The sequence below is a fragment of the Chiloscyllium plagiosum genome, chromosome 27 (assembly GCF_004010195.1).
Source record: "Chiloscyllium plagiosum isolate BGI_BamShark_2017 chromosome 27, ASM401019v2, whole genome shotgun sequence".
NCBI classification, from domain to species: domain Eukaryota; kingdom Metazoa; phylum Chordata; class Chondrichthyes; order Orectolobiformes; family Hemiscylliidae; genus Chiloscyllium; species Chiloscyllium plagiosum.
This window is the reverse complement of record NC_057736.1, coordinates 13,123,663-13,140,107: the sequence shown is the minus strand read 5'-3', so window position 1 is coordinate 13,140,107 and position 16,445 is coordinate 13,123,663. Positions and strand designations below refer to the sequence as shown.

Sequence of the window (16,445 nt, the reverse complement as noted above, 5' to 3'; positions counted from 1 at the left end):
TGTGTGAAGGGAATGCACATTCTTGGTAAAGAAAAGGCAGCTGGAGCCCACGAAGTGGAAGTTCTGAAACTAACATAAAGCATCCAAGGAATTGCACATGTAAGTGGGAAGGGACTGGAAAAGGGGAGAGAAAAAATCAAGATGTAAGAAAATGGTCCCTCCCAGGATTTCAACAGGCACTCTTCCCCCTGCTACAGTGGGGCATGTCTTAGACCGTAAGACCATAGGATATAGGAGAATTATATAATTCAGTCCATTGGGTTTGCTCTGCCATTTGAACATGACTGATGTGTTTCTTAATCCCATTTTCCTGATAGCCCTTGATCCCCCAACCAATCAAGAATCCTCTGTCTTAAATACATTCAATGACTTGGCTCCACAGCCCTCTGCAGGAATGAGTTCCACAGAGTTACCACCCTCTGAAGAAATTCCAGAGTTGTTGTAAAAGTAACTTCACTCAAACCTGTGCATACACAAATTGACTTCCAGAAGTAAAGTGCCTTCTGGGTCTTTGAATCTCTTTGACAGGGATCCATTCCCTCAGTATTCTGCTACCACAGCAGCTTTCCTATAACAAAAACAAATTATTGGAGAAGCTCAGCAAGTTTGGAGCATTTATGATAAGAGTTAGTATTTCTGGTCCAGTGACCCTTTAGAAGTGATAGCAGTCAGAAAAATTTAGTATTGATACTGAGAATGGTCGGACTTGGTAGTAAAGGACCAAGTGGATAGGTGGAGATGGAGCTCAGCGAGAACAAGATAACACAGACAAAAGGATTGTTGATAGTAAGCCAGAGCAGAAGAGGTTTAGATATTGGGGGGCTATGCGTAACTGAAAATGGGTTGGCTGTGCTGGAAGTAGGAAGCTTCCTGATGAAGGACTTACGTCCGAAACGTTGATTCTCCTGCTCCTCGGATGTTACCTGACTTGCTGTGCTTTTCCATATTTTCGACTCTGATATCCAGGATCTGCAGTCCTTATTCTGGAAGCAACCCATACCAACAACAGCATTCAAAGTGTAGAGGTACATATGTAGATATGGAAGGAGATATTCATGCTCTAAATTTTTTAAACTCAGTATTGAGTCCTGAAGGGTGCACAGAACCAAAGTAGAAGGTTCGTTCAGCTTGCATTGAGCTTTGCTGAGGCACTACAGCCCACCTAAGATAAAACATGATTTGGAGTTGCCGGTGTTGGACTGGGGTGTACAGTTAAAAATCACTTAACACCAGGTTATAATCCAACAGGTTTAATTGGAAGCACACTAGCTTTCTGAGCGATGCTCCTTCATCAGGTGATTTTGGAGGGCTCGATCGTAACACAGAATTTATTGCAAAAATTTGCAGTGTGATGTAACTGAAATTATACATTGAAAAATTGATTGTTAAGCCTTTCATCTATTAGAATACAGTGATAGTTTCACTTCTTTCATGTGTAAATCACAAAACCCTTTTTTTAAAGTTGCATGTATAATTTTTTCAGTTACATCACACTGCAAATCTTTGCTATAAATTCTGTGTGTTACGATCGAGCCCTCCACAATCACCTGATGAAGGAGCATCGCTCCGAAAGCCAGTTTGCTTCCAATTAAACCTGTTGGACTATAACCTGGTGTTGTGTGATTTTTAACTAAGATAAAACAAAAGGCTGAGGTGGGAACTTGAAGAATGACAGGCAACTGGAAGCTGAGGATTTATTATACGGACAGGGTGGAGGTGAGGCTGGCTGGTTGAGAGATTGGTAACGGGGAAACACTTGCCTCACTTCCGGGAATGCTGCTGGAGGACCACGTGTGAGGAATGACACGCCTTTCGAGACGTCACGGAACGGATCACATGATGTCCTCACAATACCCGACGTTATAAAGGACACGTCATGGCAACTTGTGATTGGCATGCATAATAACCTATCAGAGGCCAAGACGTTCCAAGTGTAGGGTGGCCCTATTGTCGCTGACGGGCCAATCGGGTGAAGGAGAGTGTGCGCGTGTGCTTGGGCGGGTGCTCGGTGAGGCCGCGGTTGGTAGTTGGGTTGGAGATGGCAACGTATCCTTACGGCTCGGTGAGTGAGTGAAGTGAGGAGAAGGGGAGAGGGTGGGCGTCGGGCCCAGGACTCGTGTTGTGGGCTAGTGCTCGTCTCGGAGCGGCGATGGCACCCTCTGTAGAAGTTTGGCTGTAAATTGAGGGCGTGGAGCGGAGGCGCCTGCCCTGGTATCTGGGTTGGAGAGTTAATCAAACCGTCCCTCCCCGAGGGCGTCCTGTCCCTGTCCCTGTCCCTGTCCCTAGTTCTGGACCTGGCTCTGGCTGTGCCCAGGTTGAGGGTGGTAGTGGGTGATGGAGAGAGAGTGTTTCCCCCCCCTCCCTTTTCAGAGTATATCTGTAATTTCCCTTTTGTACTTCCTCCTCCAGGTGAGGACGCTCGGTTAATTCAATCTTGGAATTTTTTGTTGATTTATCTACAAATTTGGGACAGATTTTTCTCCAAACCCATTTAGGTCACAAATCTGTCCTGGGAAATCTGAGGTTTTATTTTGTAAGATCTGGGGTAATAATTAGATATCTTTTTTTTTAGAAAAACCTTATTCACTGAGTTCTATACTATTGTTAGGCATTAGAACTTGTTTAGCTTAATAACTTAGAAACTACCACTTTTGAGTTGTGAAGTTTGCAAGGCATATGCTAATTTCCTGGTGCAATGCTTAAACCTTTCATGTTTAAATATTTTGAAACTGGTATCCTCAAGGATTCTCAAATGAGCAGGTGCAGACAAAGTCCAGTAGAACTATTTTTGTTTACTATGTACATTCATGACTGGATGGGGAGAGTACTGCAGCCAAGTTTATGCGTGACACACTACCACCAACTGGATCCACTCCCATTGACCAACCAGGTTGCCTCTGCCGTTCCCTCTATCTGCAGCTCCCCCCACAGCCACCCCCAGCCCTGAAGAAGGGTTACACCTGAAATGTAAACTTCTACACTGCCCTGATGCTGCCTGGCAATTTGTGTTTTTTCCAGCCTCCTGCCTGCCTACAAAAATAAGTGGGCAGGTGAGTCAGCCGAGAGATATAATCCGATTGAGTGGGCAGAAATTTGACAGAAGTAGTATAATGTGGGGAAATGAGTTTATGCACTGTAGCAGGAAGAAAAGGAGCTGAATATTATTTATATGGAGAAAGGCTGCAGAAAGCCACAGTTTGGATAGATATGGGAGTTCTCATCCATGAATCACAAAACACTTGCATTGAAGTTCAGTGAGTTCAGGAAGGCAAATGGGATGTTGGCCTTAAATTCAAATGGAATGGTGTATCAAAGTAGGGAAATTTTGTTAAAACTATATAAGGCACCAGTCAGACCGTCAGCTGTGAACGGATTCGGGGCCCTTATCTAAATGCATTGGAGGTGGGCCAGAGAAGCATCAGACTGATACCAGGTATAAAGGGATTGTCTTATAAAGAGAGGTTGGTCCTGTGTGCATTGGAATTTAGAACGTTTGAGAGGTGACATTATGAAACATATAAGATTCTTGGGGGACATAGATAGTGGAGATACAGAAATGGTCCACCCCCCCCCCGCCCCATGTGGACCAGAGGGCATAATTGCAGTACAATCGGTTGCATATTTAAGACAAAAATGAGGACTTTTCTGAGGGCAGTAAATCGATGGCTCAGTGGCTTTCAGCAAGGGTTCAATTCCACCCTTGCATGACTGTGTGGAGTTTGTGCATTCTCCCTGTGTCTGGTTTTCTCCCAAGTGCTCTGGTTTCCTCCCACAAGCCAAACATATGCAGGCTAGGTGGATTGGCCATTCTAAATTGTCCATACTGTTCAAGAATGTGCAGGCTATGTGGATTAGCCATGGGAAATACAGAATGACAGGGTGGAGTGGGGGTGGGTTAGTCTTTGGTTGGTGTGGACTCGATGGGCTGAATGACTTGTTTCCACACTATAGGGATTCCAAAATAAAGGATTCTTTGATTGTAATTTCCCAAAAAATCGACCTTTTCTTTCTAGTTTTGTGAAAGTGGCATTTTCCAACTTAACTAACACGAAGAAGGCAAGACAATCTGGTTCTTTTATGCAGATCAAAGGGCAGTTTATCTTTCCAACAACTAGAAGATGTTCTTTCCTTGCCACCATGATAGGTATTTGTACCTCCAGATAGGCTTATTTGGAGGGGTATTTAGCTACAGCTAACTGCATAGTATAGATTACGGTTATGAAATATTGTGAAACTAATGAGGTAATGTACCACTTGCAACTAGATCATAGTCAAATCAAAAGGTGCAAAATAAATCTGGAACCTTTGTCAGAGCAAGACAGTGGGAAAGACTGAGACCGATTCTCTCAGTAATGGAAATAAAGGAAAATTCTGGTGACAGATCATTAACAATGATAATGAATTGAAGTCAAAGACTTATTTGTTTTTCTCATTTCAGCCGTATATACCCTTGAGTGACATTATTTTTGTAGCATTACTCAAGTCATTTGAAGTACTTGTGAAAGTCTATCCCTTTCAACAAAGAAAACATTATATTTATGCGTGGGTGGCAGCTCAGGATTGCTTAATTTATACCAATCCACAGATGTGCTTACAGAAGGATGACTGTTGCCGGAATGGTACCCTGATGTTTTGTTCACAACTTGCAAGTGTGAACCTTTGGCCATTATCTCATTGAATACTGGAGTAAGGTGAGGGAGCTGTTTAGAATCATACAGCACAGAAACAGATCCTTGGTGACCTAGCCTCACTTACTAACATTTGGTCTGTATCCCTTTAAACCTTCCTATTCATATGCCCATCCAGGTGCCATTTAAATGTTGTAATTGTATCCACCTCCTCCTCTTCCTCTGGCAGCTTGTTCCAGACATGCACCACTCTGTGTGTGAAATTGTTATCCCTTGGGCCCTTTTTTAAATCTTTCACCTCTTGCCTTAAACCTAGTTCAGTAGTTTTGTACTAGATCTAAGAGCAAATGATTTCAATTTAGGTTTTGCAAGCATGTGTGGTCTGGTTGAATGTGATCTGTGTTTTACCTATTACGAACAGTCAACAGAACATGTCAATGATTAGTATGGTCTACACTGTTACTCAGTTGCCAGGTATTCAAGTCATCTTTTTGATCTGATGGAAGATTTCCATTAATAGAAAATATTACTCTCCTAGCCAGTGCAATATGAAATGGCAAGCTTAGCATTTTCAAAGTGTTGAATACTTTCTTTCTGGGTTAATTTGAGTATTTTTCATTTGCCAAATTACTTCAAAAATGTAACATGCTGTAGTGACCTGATCAGAAGCAGATTTCTTGCTTCATGCTTTGAGATCTTGTGCTTTCCTCTTTAGTTATTCATAGGTACTTCCGATATGTTCAGGGTAAGAATACATGAGCTGATTTCCCATTGCCTTCCTCATGTGAGCTTAAAGGAAACAAATTCTCTTCCCAAAGGACCCTCCTCCACCTGAAAGCAACTTGTTGTTCCTCCAGGTTCTAGCTCTTCCACCCACTGCCTAAAGTTAACTGGTCCTACCAATGGCCATGATCCGTAACCCTGAGATGGGACCATCATCAGGGGCAGGGGTTATTTGTAAAAAGGCAAGGATGACCACCACTCTGGTCGCATGTTCCTGTTACCCTGAAATGTTGCGTATTGCCTTTGAAAGATATTATGGTTCACAATGCAATGTATTTAAGCCACTTGGGGCATGGAGCATTAGTTGCATGGTTCTCAACCGAGTGTAAAAAGCTCTTAAGAGAAAAACAAATGAGATTTTGACTTTGTCATAATTCTTCCAGCCAGTAATCAGAATGTTTTCTTTTACACAATTCCTCCTTCACTCCTGTTAACCATTTCCCAATCATTGCTTGAGATCTCCCTCCAGCTATGTGCTTTCTTTTGATTTGTCCTGCTAACACATAGGGTTTTAATCACTTTTTCATAGTATACTGTGTTCATATATTGAAGTGTGAAGGTACAGAAGAAACTTTTGCTCCTGTTTTTGCATGAATGGTATTGTATAACTTGCCTTTCATCTTGCAGAACTATCCTGGGTCATCAGGGCCTGCACCAGGAGCTCCACCGGGCAGCTACTTCTCAAGTCAACACCAGGCTGGAGGTCAATACGGCCCCCATTCTGGCCAGTATGGGGGTCCACCGCCAGGTAGTCCTTATGGAGGGCCACAACCGAGTGCACCATATGGAACATCAGCAGGTGGGCAATATGGAAACCAAGCACCAGGTGCACCATATGGAGCTCCACCGCCAGGAGGGCACTTTGGAGCCCCTGCACACGGAGGCCAGTATGGACCTTCAGCACCAGGAGCCCCATATGGAAGTGCATCTTCAGCAGGATATTATGGAGGGCCAGCACCAGGTGGTCCATATGGAGGACACCCATATGGAATTCCACAGCAAATGCAATATGGATCAGGTGCTTCTTTGGCTGGTAACTATCCGATGCAGTAAACTGAGATGTTTCTCGAGGAAAATCTGAGGTGGCTGCACTAATATCGATGACCTGGCAAAGAAAATCAAATTTCTTCCAAGGGTTTTTGGATTACCCATGTAATCTTTCTGGAGGTGAAATCATGAGCTGTTGTATAATTTAATTTCCAAATTATGAAATATGTAGGCTGACAAGTTTTGGGAAAAGGAAATGCTGTTTATTTTTCTCTCAGCCATCCCATGTATCAGGCTGGCTGAGACCCAGAACTTGTCTGAAATTATGTGCCAATCTATTGGATTCACATGTCATGGACTCAAGACCATGAATAGCACTGTTGTAACTACAAGTGTGAGAATATTGGAACATGAGAAGAAACTGCCTCTGGTTCCAATGTACCGATGTTGTAACTTGATCGTAAAGTCTCTCTTTTTACCTTGCTGTTTGCATAACAGCAACATGTGTTGCACTGTAAACGTATCATTCTGCACTAATGGGAGGTCAGGAAATGAAGTTTAAAGTTGTATTACAAACTTTGCTCAGAATGATCTTATAGTTATTTTGTCTGAAATAGCAGCTGGCTTTTAATAGTATATTTTGAGGTGAGGCTGTTAGCAACCTCTTGGGGCTTTGGAAGTTATGACATTCTAGAATGCTATGAATATGGTGACATGGGATAATTGTAATGAATGTGCAGTCTTTGAGCCAGCAGCAGGTTTACGTGGAATCAGGCCTTTAGGTTGGCTGTGGGTACAGTCGGAAATTGCTGGTCTCAGGTGACTGAAACTGTTGAAATGCACAGGACTTGCCTGATGTCAGTGATGGCATTGGAGTAGTTCATAGATCTGAGGTAATCTTTGATAAAACAATGTTCTTTTTTTTAAAACAGTAAATGCTTTTAGTAATTAGCTGCATCCTGACTTAATAGGTTCACATTTACTTCTCATTTAAACTTGTGTGTTTTAACAAAAAAACAATTTTGTCCTGAGATTTTTTTCATTGCTGGATTGTATCATTTAATTCAGATTTCGCTTGGGCTTTATTTTACTCTGTCTGCATTTTGGCAAAGAATAAGGCAAGTTATGATCATGTGAGGCCTGGTAATGTTAGGTAGAAAAAATTAAAAGGAGCAAATTTGCCATTAGGTTTATCTTGCCAAAATGTTGTCAGTTGTATGTTTCCATTTTACAATATTATTTTGCAGCTTTTAAGATGTTTGTCTTCTGTTGTGTACCAGTGTTGGATCACCTTTGTGATAATATGGTTTTCAACTAAGTTGAAAATGACTCTTTTATCAAGCTTCATTGTATTCTTTTGCTCATTCCTACTCTTTGTAATGTATCGTACTCTGTTTACACTGCTGCTGTACAGGTGATGTTCCAGCAGGCATTGATCCTGAAGCCTTCTCTTGGTTCCAGTCGGTGGATGCAGATCGAAGTGGCTACATCTCGCTGAATGAACTCAAGCAGGCCCTTGTCAACAGCAACTGGTCAACGTTTAATGATGATACCTGCCACATGTTGCTCAGTAAGATTGGAATCCAATTTTTAAAACCCACTGAACAGTGCAGCGACTATGTACAGACTCTTAACATCATTTGATTGGGGACAGGGTGGAGGGAAGTGAGGAAAGCTAATGCTCTTAATGCATCTGCCAATGTTACTGTGTATTACTAGTGGAACAGATTGTTTCCTATCAAAAAACCTGAGATTTATCCTTCTCAACCTCTGGAATCATGTTACAAGTCCATGTTCTTGATGTACCACAGTGCACCATTGGTATATCTTATGAACACTTTCAATTTACTGGAATGTATATGCAATGTACATCAGTTGCATCAGGATGTTGTTTCTCTTTAGTAATGGGTGTTAAGATAGAAACTGTGTATTTAATCAAGAAAGAAAAAGATTTCCACTGAGGGCAGACAACCTTAACATCATAAATTGTATTAACACTTAAGAACAAAGTAAAAAATCCCCCCCCCCCCCCGCCAAACCAGTGAAACTAGAATCAGTTAATAAAAACTTTCCTGAGTCTGAAACTTTACCAGAGGTTTGATTTAATTAAAATTGGGAGGTCTGATTTTAGAAAGCAACTAAATGAAGTAATTTTTTACTGAAGCTGCACAAAATTAAGCAGTTGTTGCTGATACACCTTACCAATAATGATCTTTGTGATAGTTCTGATATCCTTACCAATTTGTTTAAAGCTAGCAATTGCAATTATGTTATCAATGCTCACAGTTTGAATAGAAATATCAAATATTACATGCATAAAATAAAAATGTTCTTCTCCATGCTCTGAAGATTAAGACCATCTGACTAAGTTCTAACTTAATCAAAATGTAAAGATACTTTCAGCATTCATTTGAAAGTAATATGTCATTTGACTGTAACATGTACAGCTTGATTTGGTCAATCATAGCTGTCTTCCCTTGCATGGCAACAACATGTAATTGCTATTTATCTTTGTAAAATGTAGTGTATTACGTTGCTACTTGGGATAATCTATTGGTTCAATTAAACCAGATTTTAATTTTGTTCTCCCCTTTACTAAATTATGGATAATAAGGTCTAGTGGTCAAAGTGACATCTGGTCCCAATTTGAGACTATTGAAAAAGGTTAAGATTTATTTTTGAAAGTATTATAATGGCATACAAGCAAGACAAATTATGTTTAACTTAATCATTTCCCAATTGCTATCTTGCATGTTCAAAATTTTTTCGTGACTGGATTTTTCAATTTTTAGCTTTGAACAAGTTTTAAATATCTCTTTGAAAGTTAGTGAAAATATAAAATTGTTTTAATTTTTAATCAATCATGTTCTTTATGATAAGTTTCCAAAGTGAGGCACTAAGTACTGTTGGTTGCCTAAGTATACAGTTTACTGCTGAAAAAGTGCATAATCTTTAGGCAGTCAGTCCATATGACATTTTCTAAATTCCTGCTTTGAAAATAGAGCCAGTCTGATTCAAGGTTGGGATACAGCCAGACTCTTAACACCTTTAATGCATTGCCAGAGCTGAGATGTCAACGTTTTTTTAAAAAAACCTTAAGTTATCTTGGGACTGTGACTTGAAAGAAGTTCTGGGATTTGTATATTAATCACTCAACCTGCATCCCCATTCTAAGTGATTTAAAGACTTAACAGCAATCTAGATTTGTTTAAAACGTGGCATCAGTTGTATGACACACTGATCTTTTACTATAAATTCTGGGTTCTGAGTTTGCCCCACTAGCTACCTGACAAAGGAGCAGTGCTTCGAAAGGTAGTGCTTACAAATAGACTTTTGGACTAAACCTGGTGTTGTGATTTTTAACTTTGTCCATCCCAGTCCAACACTGGAATCTCCATGTCATGGCTGAAAAAATAGACTTTTTCATTGGTTTCTGCCTCTCAAGACAATTCACAAGAAATACCAAAGTAAAGGGAAAATGTATACTGTATGAGAAGAGTGTGCTGATTGGTTGGTTGATAAGTAGACTCTGAATAGTAGAGGTTTGGCATGGGGAATAATGTGCCATTGGATGATGACTGAAAGTTAACTGCCAAGCTTTGTTTACATTTTAAGCAAACAGATTGACTCTCATTACTCAGGGCAACCCCTTGAGCAATGAACCAGAAAATGCTGTCACCTGTTTTGTTGAGATGAAACGTGATGTGTATGCATGTTCATTTTGTCTGTAAATAAGAGCCCAGTGTATTAATTAATGATGCTTCCCGAAAGTAGAGTGGCAAGTAGATAGGATAGTAAAGAGGGTGTTTGGTATGCTTTCCTTTATTGATCAGAATATTGAGTATAGGAGTTGGGAGGTCATGTTGCGGCTGTACAGGATATTGGTTAGGCCACTGTTGGAATATTGCCTGCAATTCTGGTCTCCTTCCTATTGGAAAGATGTTGTGAAACTTGAAAGGGTTCAGAAAAGATTTACAAGGATGTTGTCAGGGTTGGAGGATTTGAGCTATAGAGAGGCTGAAAAGGCTGGGGCTGTTTTCCCTGGAGCATTGGAGGTTGAGGGGTGACCTTGTAGAGGTTTATAGAATTTAGGGGCATGGATAGGATAAATAGACAAAGTATTTTCTCTGGGGGGATGGGGGGGTTCCAGAACTAGAGGGCATAGGTTTAGAGTGAGAAGGGAAAGATATAAAAGATCAAAGTTTGTGCGAAGATTTGAAGGGCCACAACACACTGCAGTACACCAGAACTGCAAAAAGAGGAAGAGGAACGTCTATACAAGATATTCGCCAAAAACGGATACCCACGCAACTTCATCAACAGATGCCTAAGAGAAAGACCACGGAACGAGGACATATCACAACCAAAAAGACTAGCCACACTACCATACATCAGGAGCATCTCAGAACTGACAGCCAGACTACTGGGACCCCTAGGACTCATAACGGCACACAAACCAACAGCCACGCTCCGACAACAACTCACCAGAACGAAAGACCCGATACCCAACATGAGCAAAACTAATGTAGTGTCTGGACCCAATATACCAACCACTACAGCGGACAGCTGAAACTGACAACCGGAAGCGGCAGGGACAGACCACTATAAACACCGGAGGAAACATCAAAGAAGCGCTTCGCAGGAGGCTCCCAAGCACTGATGATGTCGCCTAGCCAGGGGACGAAACGTTTGCAACAAAAACTTCCAGCTTGGCGAACAGAACCACAACAAGATATAAAAGAGCCTAAAGGGCAGCTTTTTCACGCAGAGGATAGTACGTATATGGAATGAGCTGCCAGAGGAAGTGATGGAAGCTGGTACAATTGCAAAATTTAAAAGGCATCTGGATGGATATATGAATAGGAAGGGTTTGAAGGGCTATGGGCCGGGTACTGGCAAGTGGGACTAGATTGGGTTGGGAAATCTGGTTGACATGGGCGTATTGGACTGAAGACTGGGTTTCCATGCTGTACATCTCTGACTGTATGACACTTCATGCAAATACAGGATACTTCGTATGCAACCGACGTTTGTACACTGGGTGAGAATGCAATTCTTTGTGTGCTTAAGATTAGTTAGCAAATGCTGTCCAATTGCAGAACTGCACCTAATGTTAGACACTGTCTTTGTAAGTGCAGGCTGGTTGCATATAGTCAACCCTTGTTTGTTGCAAACCACTGGAGATATGCTATTTGATGATGTGCCAGTATTTGGAAAGAGTATGCTCTATACACACTGCTACCATGCTGCAACAACTCAAGTGGTATTCATTAATACCAGGAAGCTGCCATCTAGGTGAAAGGCTTTCTGCTTATCCTACAACTGAATAATGTAGATGTGAATTTATGTGAGATGCTATGTAGGTAGGTGGCATGTTGCATAGATTGGCAGGTCATATCAAATGGTGTATTTCTTTGTCTCTTTGCAAATAAGGTACTGACTAACTATACCCAACCTGACTGCGCTTGCAAAACTCCCAAGCGGCGTCAAATATTGATTCTGTGACTGGACAACACTTTCTAATAATCCTGTGTGTAAATAATTACATTGACAACCAGTTTAGGATTGTGAATTGGCTTGTAACATGGCACATTAGCCACTGGAAATTACATATACAGTATTAGTATGCAGGCTCCTGATCTTTGCGGACAGATAGAGAACGTGTATACATGTTGGGATGAAGTCAGCACTGCAGATGCTGGAGATCAGTAGAAAAGTGTGGCAGTAGAAAAGCAGGGCAGACAGCATCTAAGGAGCAGGAGAGTCAATGTTTTGGGCATAAGCCCTTCATCAGGAATATATACACACTGTCTGGCTCCCCTGTCAGGGCAAAGACTGGTCAAGGTGAGCTGCCTTCATTAAAATTGAAACAAATTTTGGCAATTCACTGTCAGTCAGTATGAATGCATATTCAATGGCAATACCTCTAAATCAGTCCATCTTCCAACCTACCAGCATGCTCTCTCAAATGTAATTGTTTTCCTTTTACTGTGGTATTTCATGCAGATTGTCCTGATGAGTGCAAGATAAGTTGTGACAAAATGCACCTCTCTTCTGTATTCAAGCTCTGAAGGCAGGTGGCTGATCTGTTCTAGGCTACCACTGTTGCTGCACTGCATTAGTAGCAGAGAGTTTACAACTCTCTTCTGAAGGAGTTCTGTTTCTCCAAAACTACCCCAAATGTTTTTTTCTTTTGCTTTGTTCTTTCATGAGATGTGGGTTTTGCTGGCAGTGGCAGCATTTCATGGCCATTTCAAATTGTCCTTGAATTGAATGTTTTGCTAAGCCATTTTGGAGGGCAGTTAAGAATCACATTGCTCTGGATCTGGAGCCACATGTGGGTTAAACTAAGAGGCAGCACGGTGGCTCAGTGGTTAGCACTACTGCCTCACCGCTGGAATCGGACCTGGGTTCGATTCCAGCCTCTGGCGACTGTGTGGAGTTTGCACATTCTCCCCATGTCTGCGTGGGTTTCCTCTCTCAATCCAAAGATATGCAGTTGGATTGGCCCTGCTAAATTGCCCATAGTTTTCAGGGATGTGTAGGTTAGGTGCACTAGTCAGGGGTAAATATAGGATAATAGGGTAGGGGATGGGTCTGTGTGGGGACATATTGGGTCAAAGGGCCTGTTTCCACACTGTAGGGATTCTATGATTCTCTAAACTTGGTCAGAGTGACAGATTTCCTACTACTAAAAGACATGCTTGTCAGAAAGTAGTTTTATTTTTGTGATTTAGCTGTTGAGCTTGTTTGTGGTAATTGATTTAAAACAATTTTACCCTTCATTCCTCCAGATATGTTTGACAAAAACAAAATGGGTAAAATCGATCTATATGGATTTTCTGCACTCTGGGGATTTCTTAAACAGTGGCGCAACATGTTCCAGCAGTTTGATCGTGATCGATCAGGGACCATAAACACCCAGGAGCTACAACAAGGTGAGCCAAAGAGTCTTTGTGTTGCTCTACTCGCATCTATACCACTATAGTGTTGTAAAGAGTGATCTTTGGCCTGAATTGTACTGAATTCCTAAAATGAGAATAGAAGAACTGAGGCATGAGGCTTCAAGAAGTGGAATTAATGTGCATTTTGTTTGCCTATCCCACAACTAATAAAGGTAATGTGAGTACAACAGTTGTGCACTATATCTCGGTTGAAGATGTATTTTGTAGAAAACATGGTAAATTAAATTTTCAAATCAACCTGTTCAGAAATGCTATTGCATGCCTCTGGAGCACATGGGACTTGAACCCAGGTCTCCTGGCCAAGTGGTAGGGAAACTACCACTGTGCCACGAGAGGGCTGTGGATTGTCAGAAGTAGTTGATGATTAATTCACAAGTTAGCTTGGCTCAAGTGATAGTACTCAGTCTTTTGAGTCTGTGTTCAAGTCTCGCAAAAAGATAAGTACATATCTAGACTCATTCTGCAATGCAGAACTGAGATACCACATTTTTTAGATGAGGGGTTAAACCAAGATCTGGTCTGTCTAATCCGATATATGTAAAGGATTCCATGACACAATTTGAAACAAAAACTATTAGTGTAAATGTTCAGACAAGGTAAAAATGTTCTGAAAGATGCTATTTATTGAACAATGGAGGTTTATTAAAATTAATTGATTTTTAAAGTTTGTACCAATTAACTTTTATTTCACAAATCTATTTAATATCTGTATTGTGTCCACCTCAGTGTTTTGTTTTCCATGAAGTAGTTAATATGTGTGTTTTTCATTTAGAATGTAATTCAAATTTAATTTTAAAGAATTTGATTACATTTTGTATGCAGCTTGTATTGAAGTTTGTGCTGTTTTGCAGCTCTCACTCAGATGGGTTACAACTTAAGCCCACAGTTTGTCCAGTTCCTGACAACTCGGTTTGCACAAAAACCAGCTCGGTCCACCATACAGCTGGATAGTTTCATCCAGATTTGTACACAGTTGCAGACCACAACTGATGCCTTCAAAGAGAAAGACACCAACCGTTCTGGAAATGTCCGCATTAATTATGAGGACTTCCTAACTCTTGCGATATCACGCATGCTATGATCTGTTGTGATAACAGAAAAGAAAATAAAATCTGGATTGAGTCTCCATTCACATTGTGGTCAGCTAAATGGACTAAAATTAGAACTCTAATTTAACACAAGATTAATGCAAATGAACGGAGCAATTTGAAATGGATGACAGCATTATCACATCTCTTGTACCGCAGCTTACCGACCAATGCTATATTTCAATGCACTATTTATAGCACTATTTAGTAAAGTAATGCATTCTCATGTAACAGGAACTTTCATTGCTTGAAATCACTTAAAGAATGTACATACTTTTCAAGATTTCCATAAATAAATTGGAATTATGTTAGAATTGAAACCTGCTCCAACTGTACGAGGTGGCTTTGGTGTAAGAGTAGAGCCTGATACAGCATATTCCAAATCTATAGCCTATGGTTTGAAACGGGTGTCATTCCATCAAAATGTGTTTCTAAAGTTTTGTATAGAGCAGCCTGCCAGATTATACTTTTTCCTTTTTTGTTTTTTTTTAGCTATTTTTATGTTACTCAAAATGAAAACAAAAATCAGTGGCATTCAGTTCATGCATTATCACATGGGAATAAAAATAGGAATTGTGAACCTTAATCACATTTTGTAGACTTTATTTGCCTTTTAAAAGATTGCATTAGATTCTGTTTCAACTATGTTCTGGTCAGAAGAGTCCTGTACATAAACAGTCAACTTTGATTTTAAAAATTAGTGCTGAATTTGTTAAAACTGCTAAACTGGATGAGTTGATAAAATTTTTTTTGAACTGCAGTGACATTTCTCCTGTAGCATCATATAAAGAAACACCAACCTATACTTAGAGTTGGATAGAGCTCTCAAGGATAGTGGACTCGAGGGTTATGGAGATAAGGCAGGAACAGGATACTGATTAAGGATGATCAGCCATGATCATATTGAATGTGGTGCAGGCTGGAAGGGCAGAATGGCCTACTCCTGCACCTATTGTCTACTTGGGGATGGGGCTAAAACAATTAGTAACTTCCAGCTGCATTTAAGCATGCTAGAAATAAGGAAATATGCTGTAAATGAATGAAATTCATATTCACATGGAAAATATTGCTAAGTAAAATGATTCAACAATGTCAACAATTTAATATGGAGCTTGTCAACATCTACAACATTATAATAACCCACGTGGGATTGTTATTAGCCACAGTTATTTGTTACCTTTAGGTGTACATTAACCATCTCCTCCTAACATATTTGTACACTATTTTAATCCAGTGCTTTGGAATATTGGATTTGTTTGTGCTTCTCTAATATTTACATAACGTGATTATTTTTGATCAGTAGATATAGGGCCATTTAAAAGGCTAAGATTTATCACTCATTCCTAATTGCACTCAGTCCATCTCCATTTTAAAGTAGATACTCCCACATTGCTGTTGGGGAGCTTCAGGCATTTGAAGTTATAAGGATGATGGAGTCGTTGATCTAATTCCAAGTTTTAATTCTGTGATTAGCTTTGTGCACTCATACATTTTGAGACTGGCATTATGAGAGACAGCCAGAAAGAAATTAAAATGTTCACAAATTGCTTAAAATTCTACTTTATAAACTTAATATTGTATGAACATAAGTGGTTTTATTTGTTTCTAAATTTACAGCATTTTAGAGTAAAATCATGTTAGAAATGTATACGATCATCCAAGAAAGAAAGGTAAGGTAGTATTTCTGATTTCTCTTTGTGCATTTTGACTGCTCAGTGCGTTAGCTGCTGCATGTTTTCTATTTCAGGCAATTAGAGTTCACACTTTATTGCTCCTATTTATGTTGCCTTTAGTTTTCGTTGTCCAAAGATTCTTTCCTAATCAAAATCATTAATATTAGAGGCTAAATAAGATACCTACGTGACCTCTTGTGAAAGATGCTTAACATGTTCGTCCCACTGTTTGAAGTCCATTAAAACCTTTTTATGGGTGGAGAAAGGAATAGTTTGAAATTTGACCCTTTAAAAACTGCACTAACAACCTTAGAGTCATAC

At 40.2% G+C, this 16,445-nt stretch overlaps 1 protein-coding gene across 2 annotated transcripts; it reads left to right on the top strand.

The window, feature by feature from the left end:
• The first annotated feature begins 1,937 nt into the window (after nucleotides 1-1,937).
• Nucleotides 1,938-15,716, top strand: pef1 (penta-EF-hand domain containing 1). Of its 2 annotated transcripts, none has more exons than XM_043717422.1 (5): nucleotides 1,938-2,062; nucleotides 6,039-6,444; nucleotides 7,813-7,968; nucleotides 13,193-13,336; nucleotides 14,215-15,716. In XM_043717422.1, exons 1-5 carry the CDS (start codon nucleotides 2,039-2,041, stop codon nucleotides 14,442-14,444), a joined length of 960 nt encoding a protein of 319 aa, XP_043573357.1. In that variant the 5' UTR covers nucleotides 1,938-2,038; the 3' UTR covers nucleotides 14,445-15,716. The 2 variants fall into 2 exon arrangements, with proteins under 2 accessions (XP_043573357.1, XP_043573358.1); XM_043717423.1 differs by having other exon boundaries at nucleotides 1,945-2,062; nucleotides 6,039-6,210.
• Nucleotides 15,717-16,445: the final 729 nt, after the last annotated feature.

What these genes read in the sequence shown, in the direction of transcription:
- pef1 (XM_043717422.1), top strand. Translation starts at nt 2,039, where the DNA reads ATGGCAACGTATCCTTACGGCTCG. An exon ending in ATCAGGTGCTTCTTTGGCTG is followed by an intron (nt 6,445 to 7,812) that starts GTAACTATCCGA and finishes GCTGCTGTACAG; the next exon opens with GTGATGTTCCAGCAGGCATT. An exon ending in TACCTGCCACATGTTGCTCA is followed by an intron (nt 7,969 to 13,192) that starts GTAAGATTGGAA and finishes TCATTCCTCCAG; the next exon opens with ATATGTTTGACAAAAACAAA.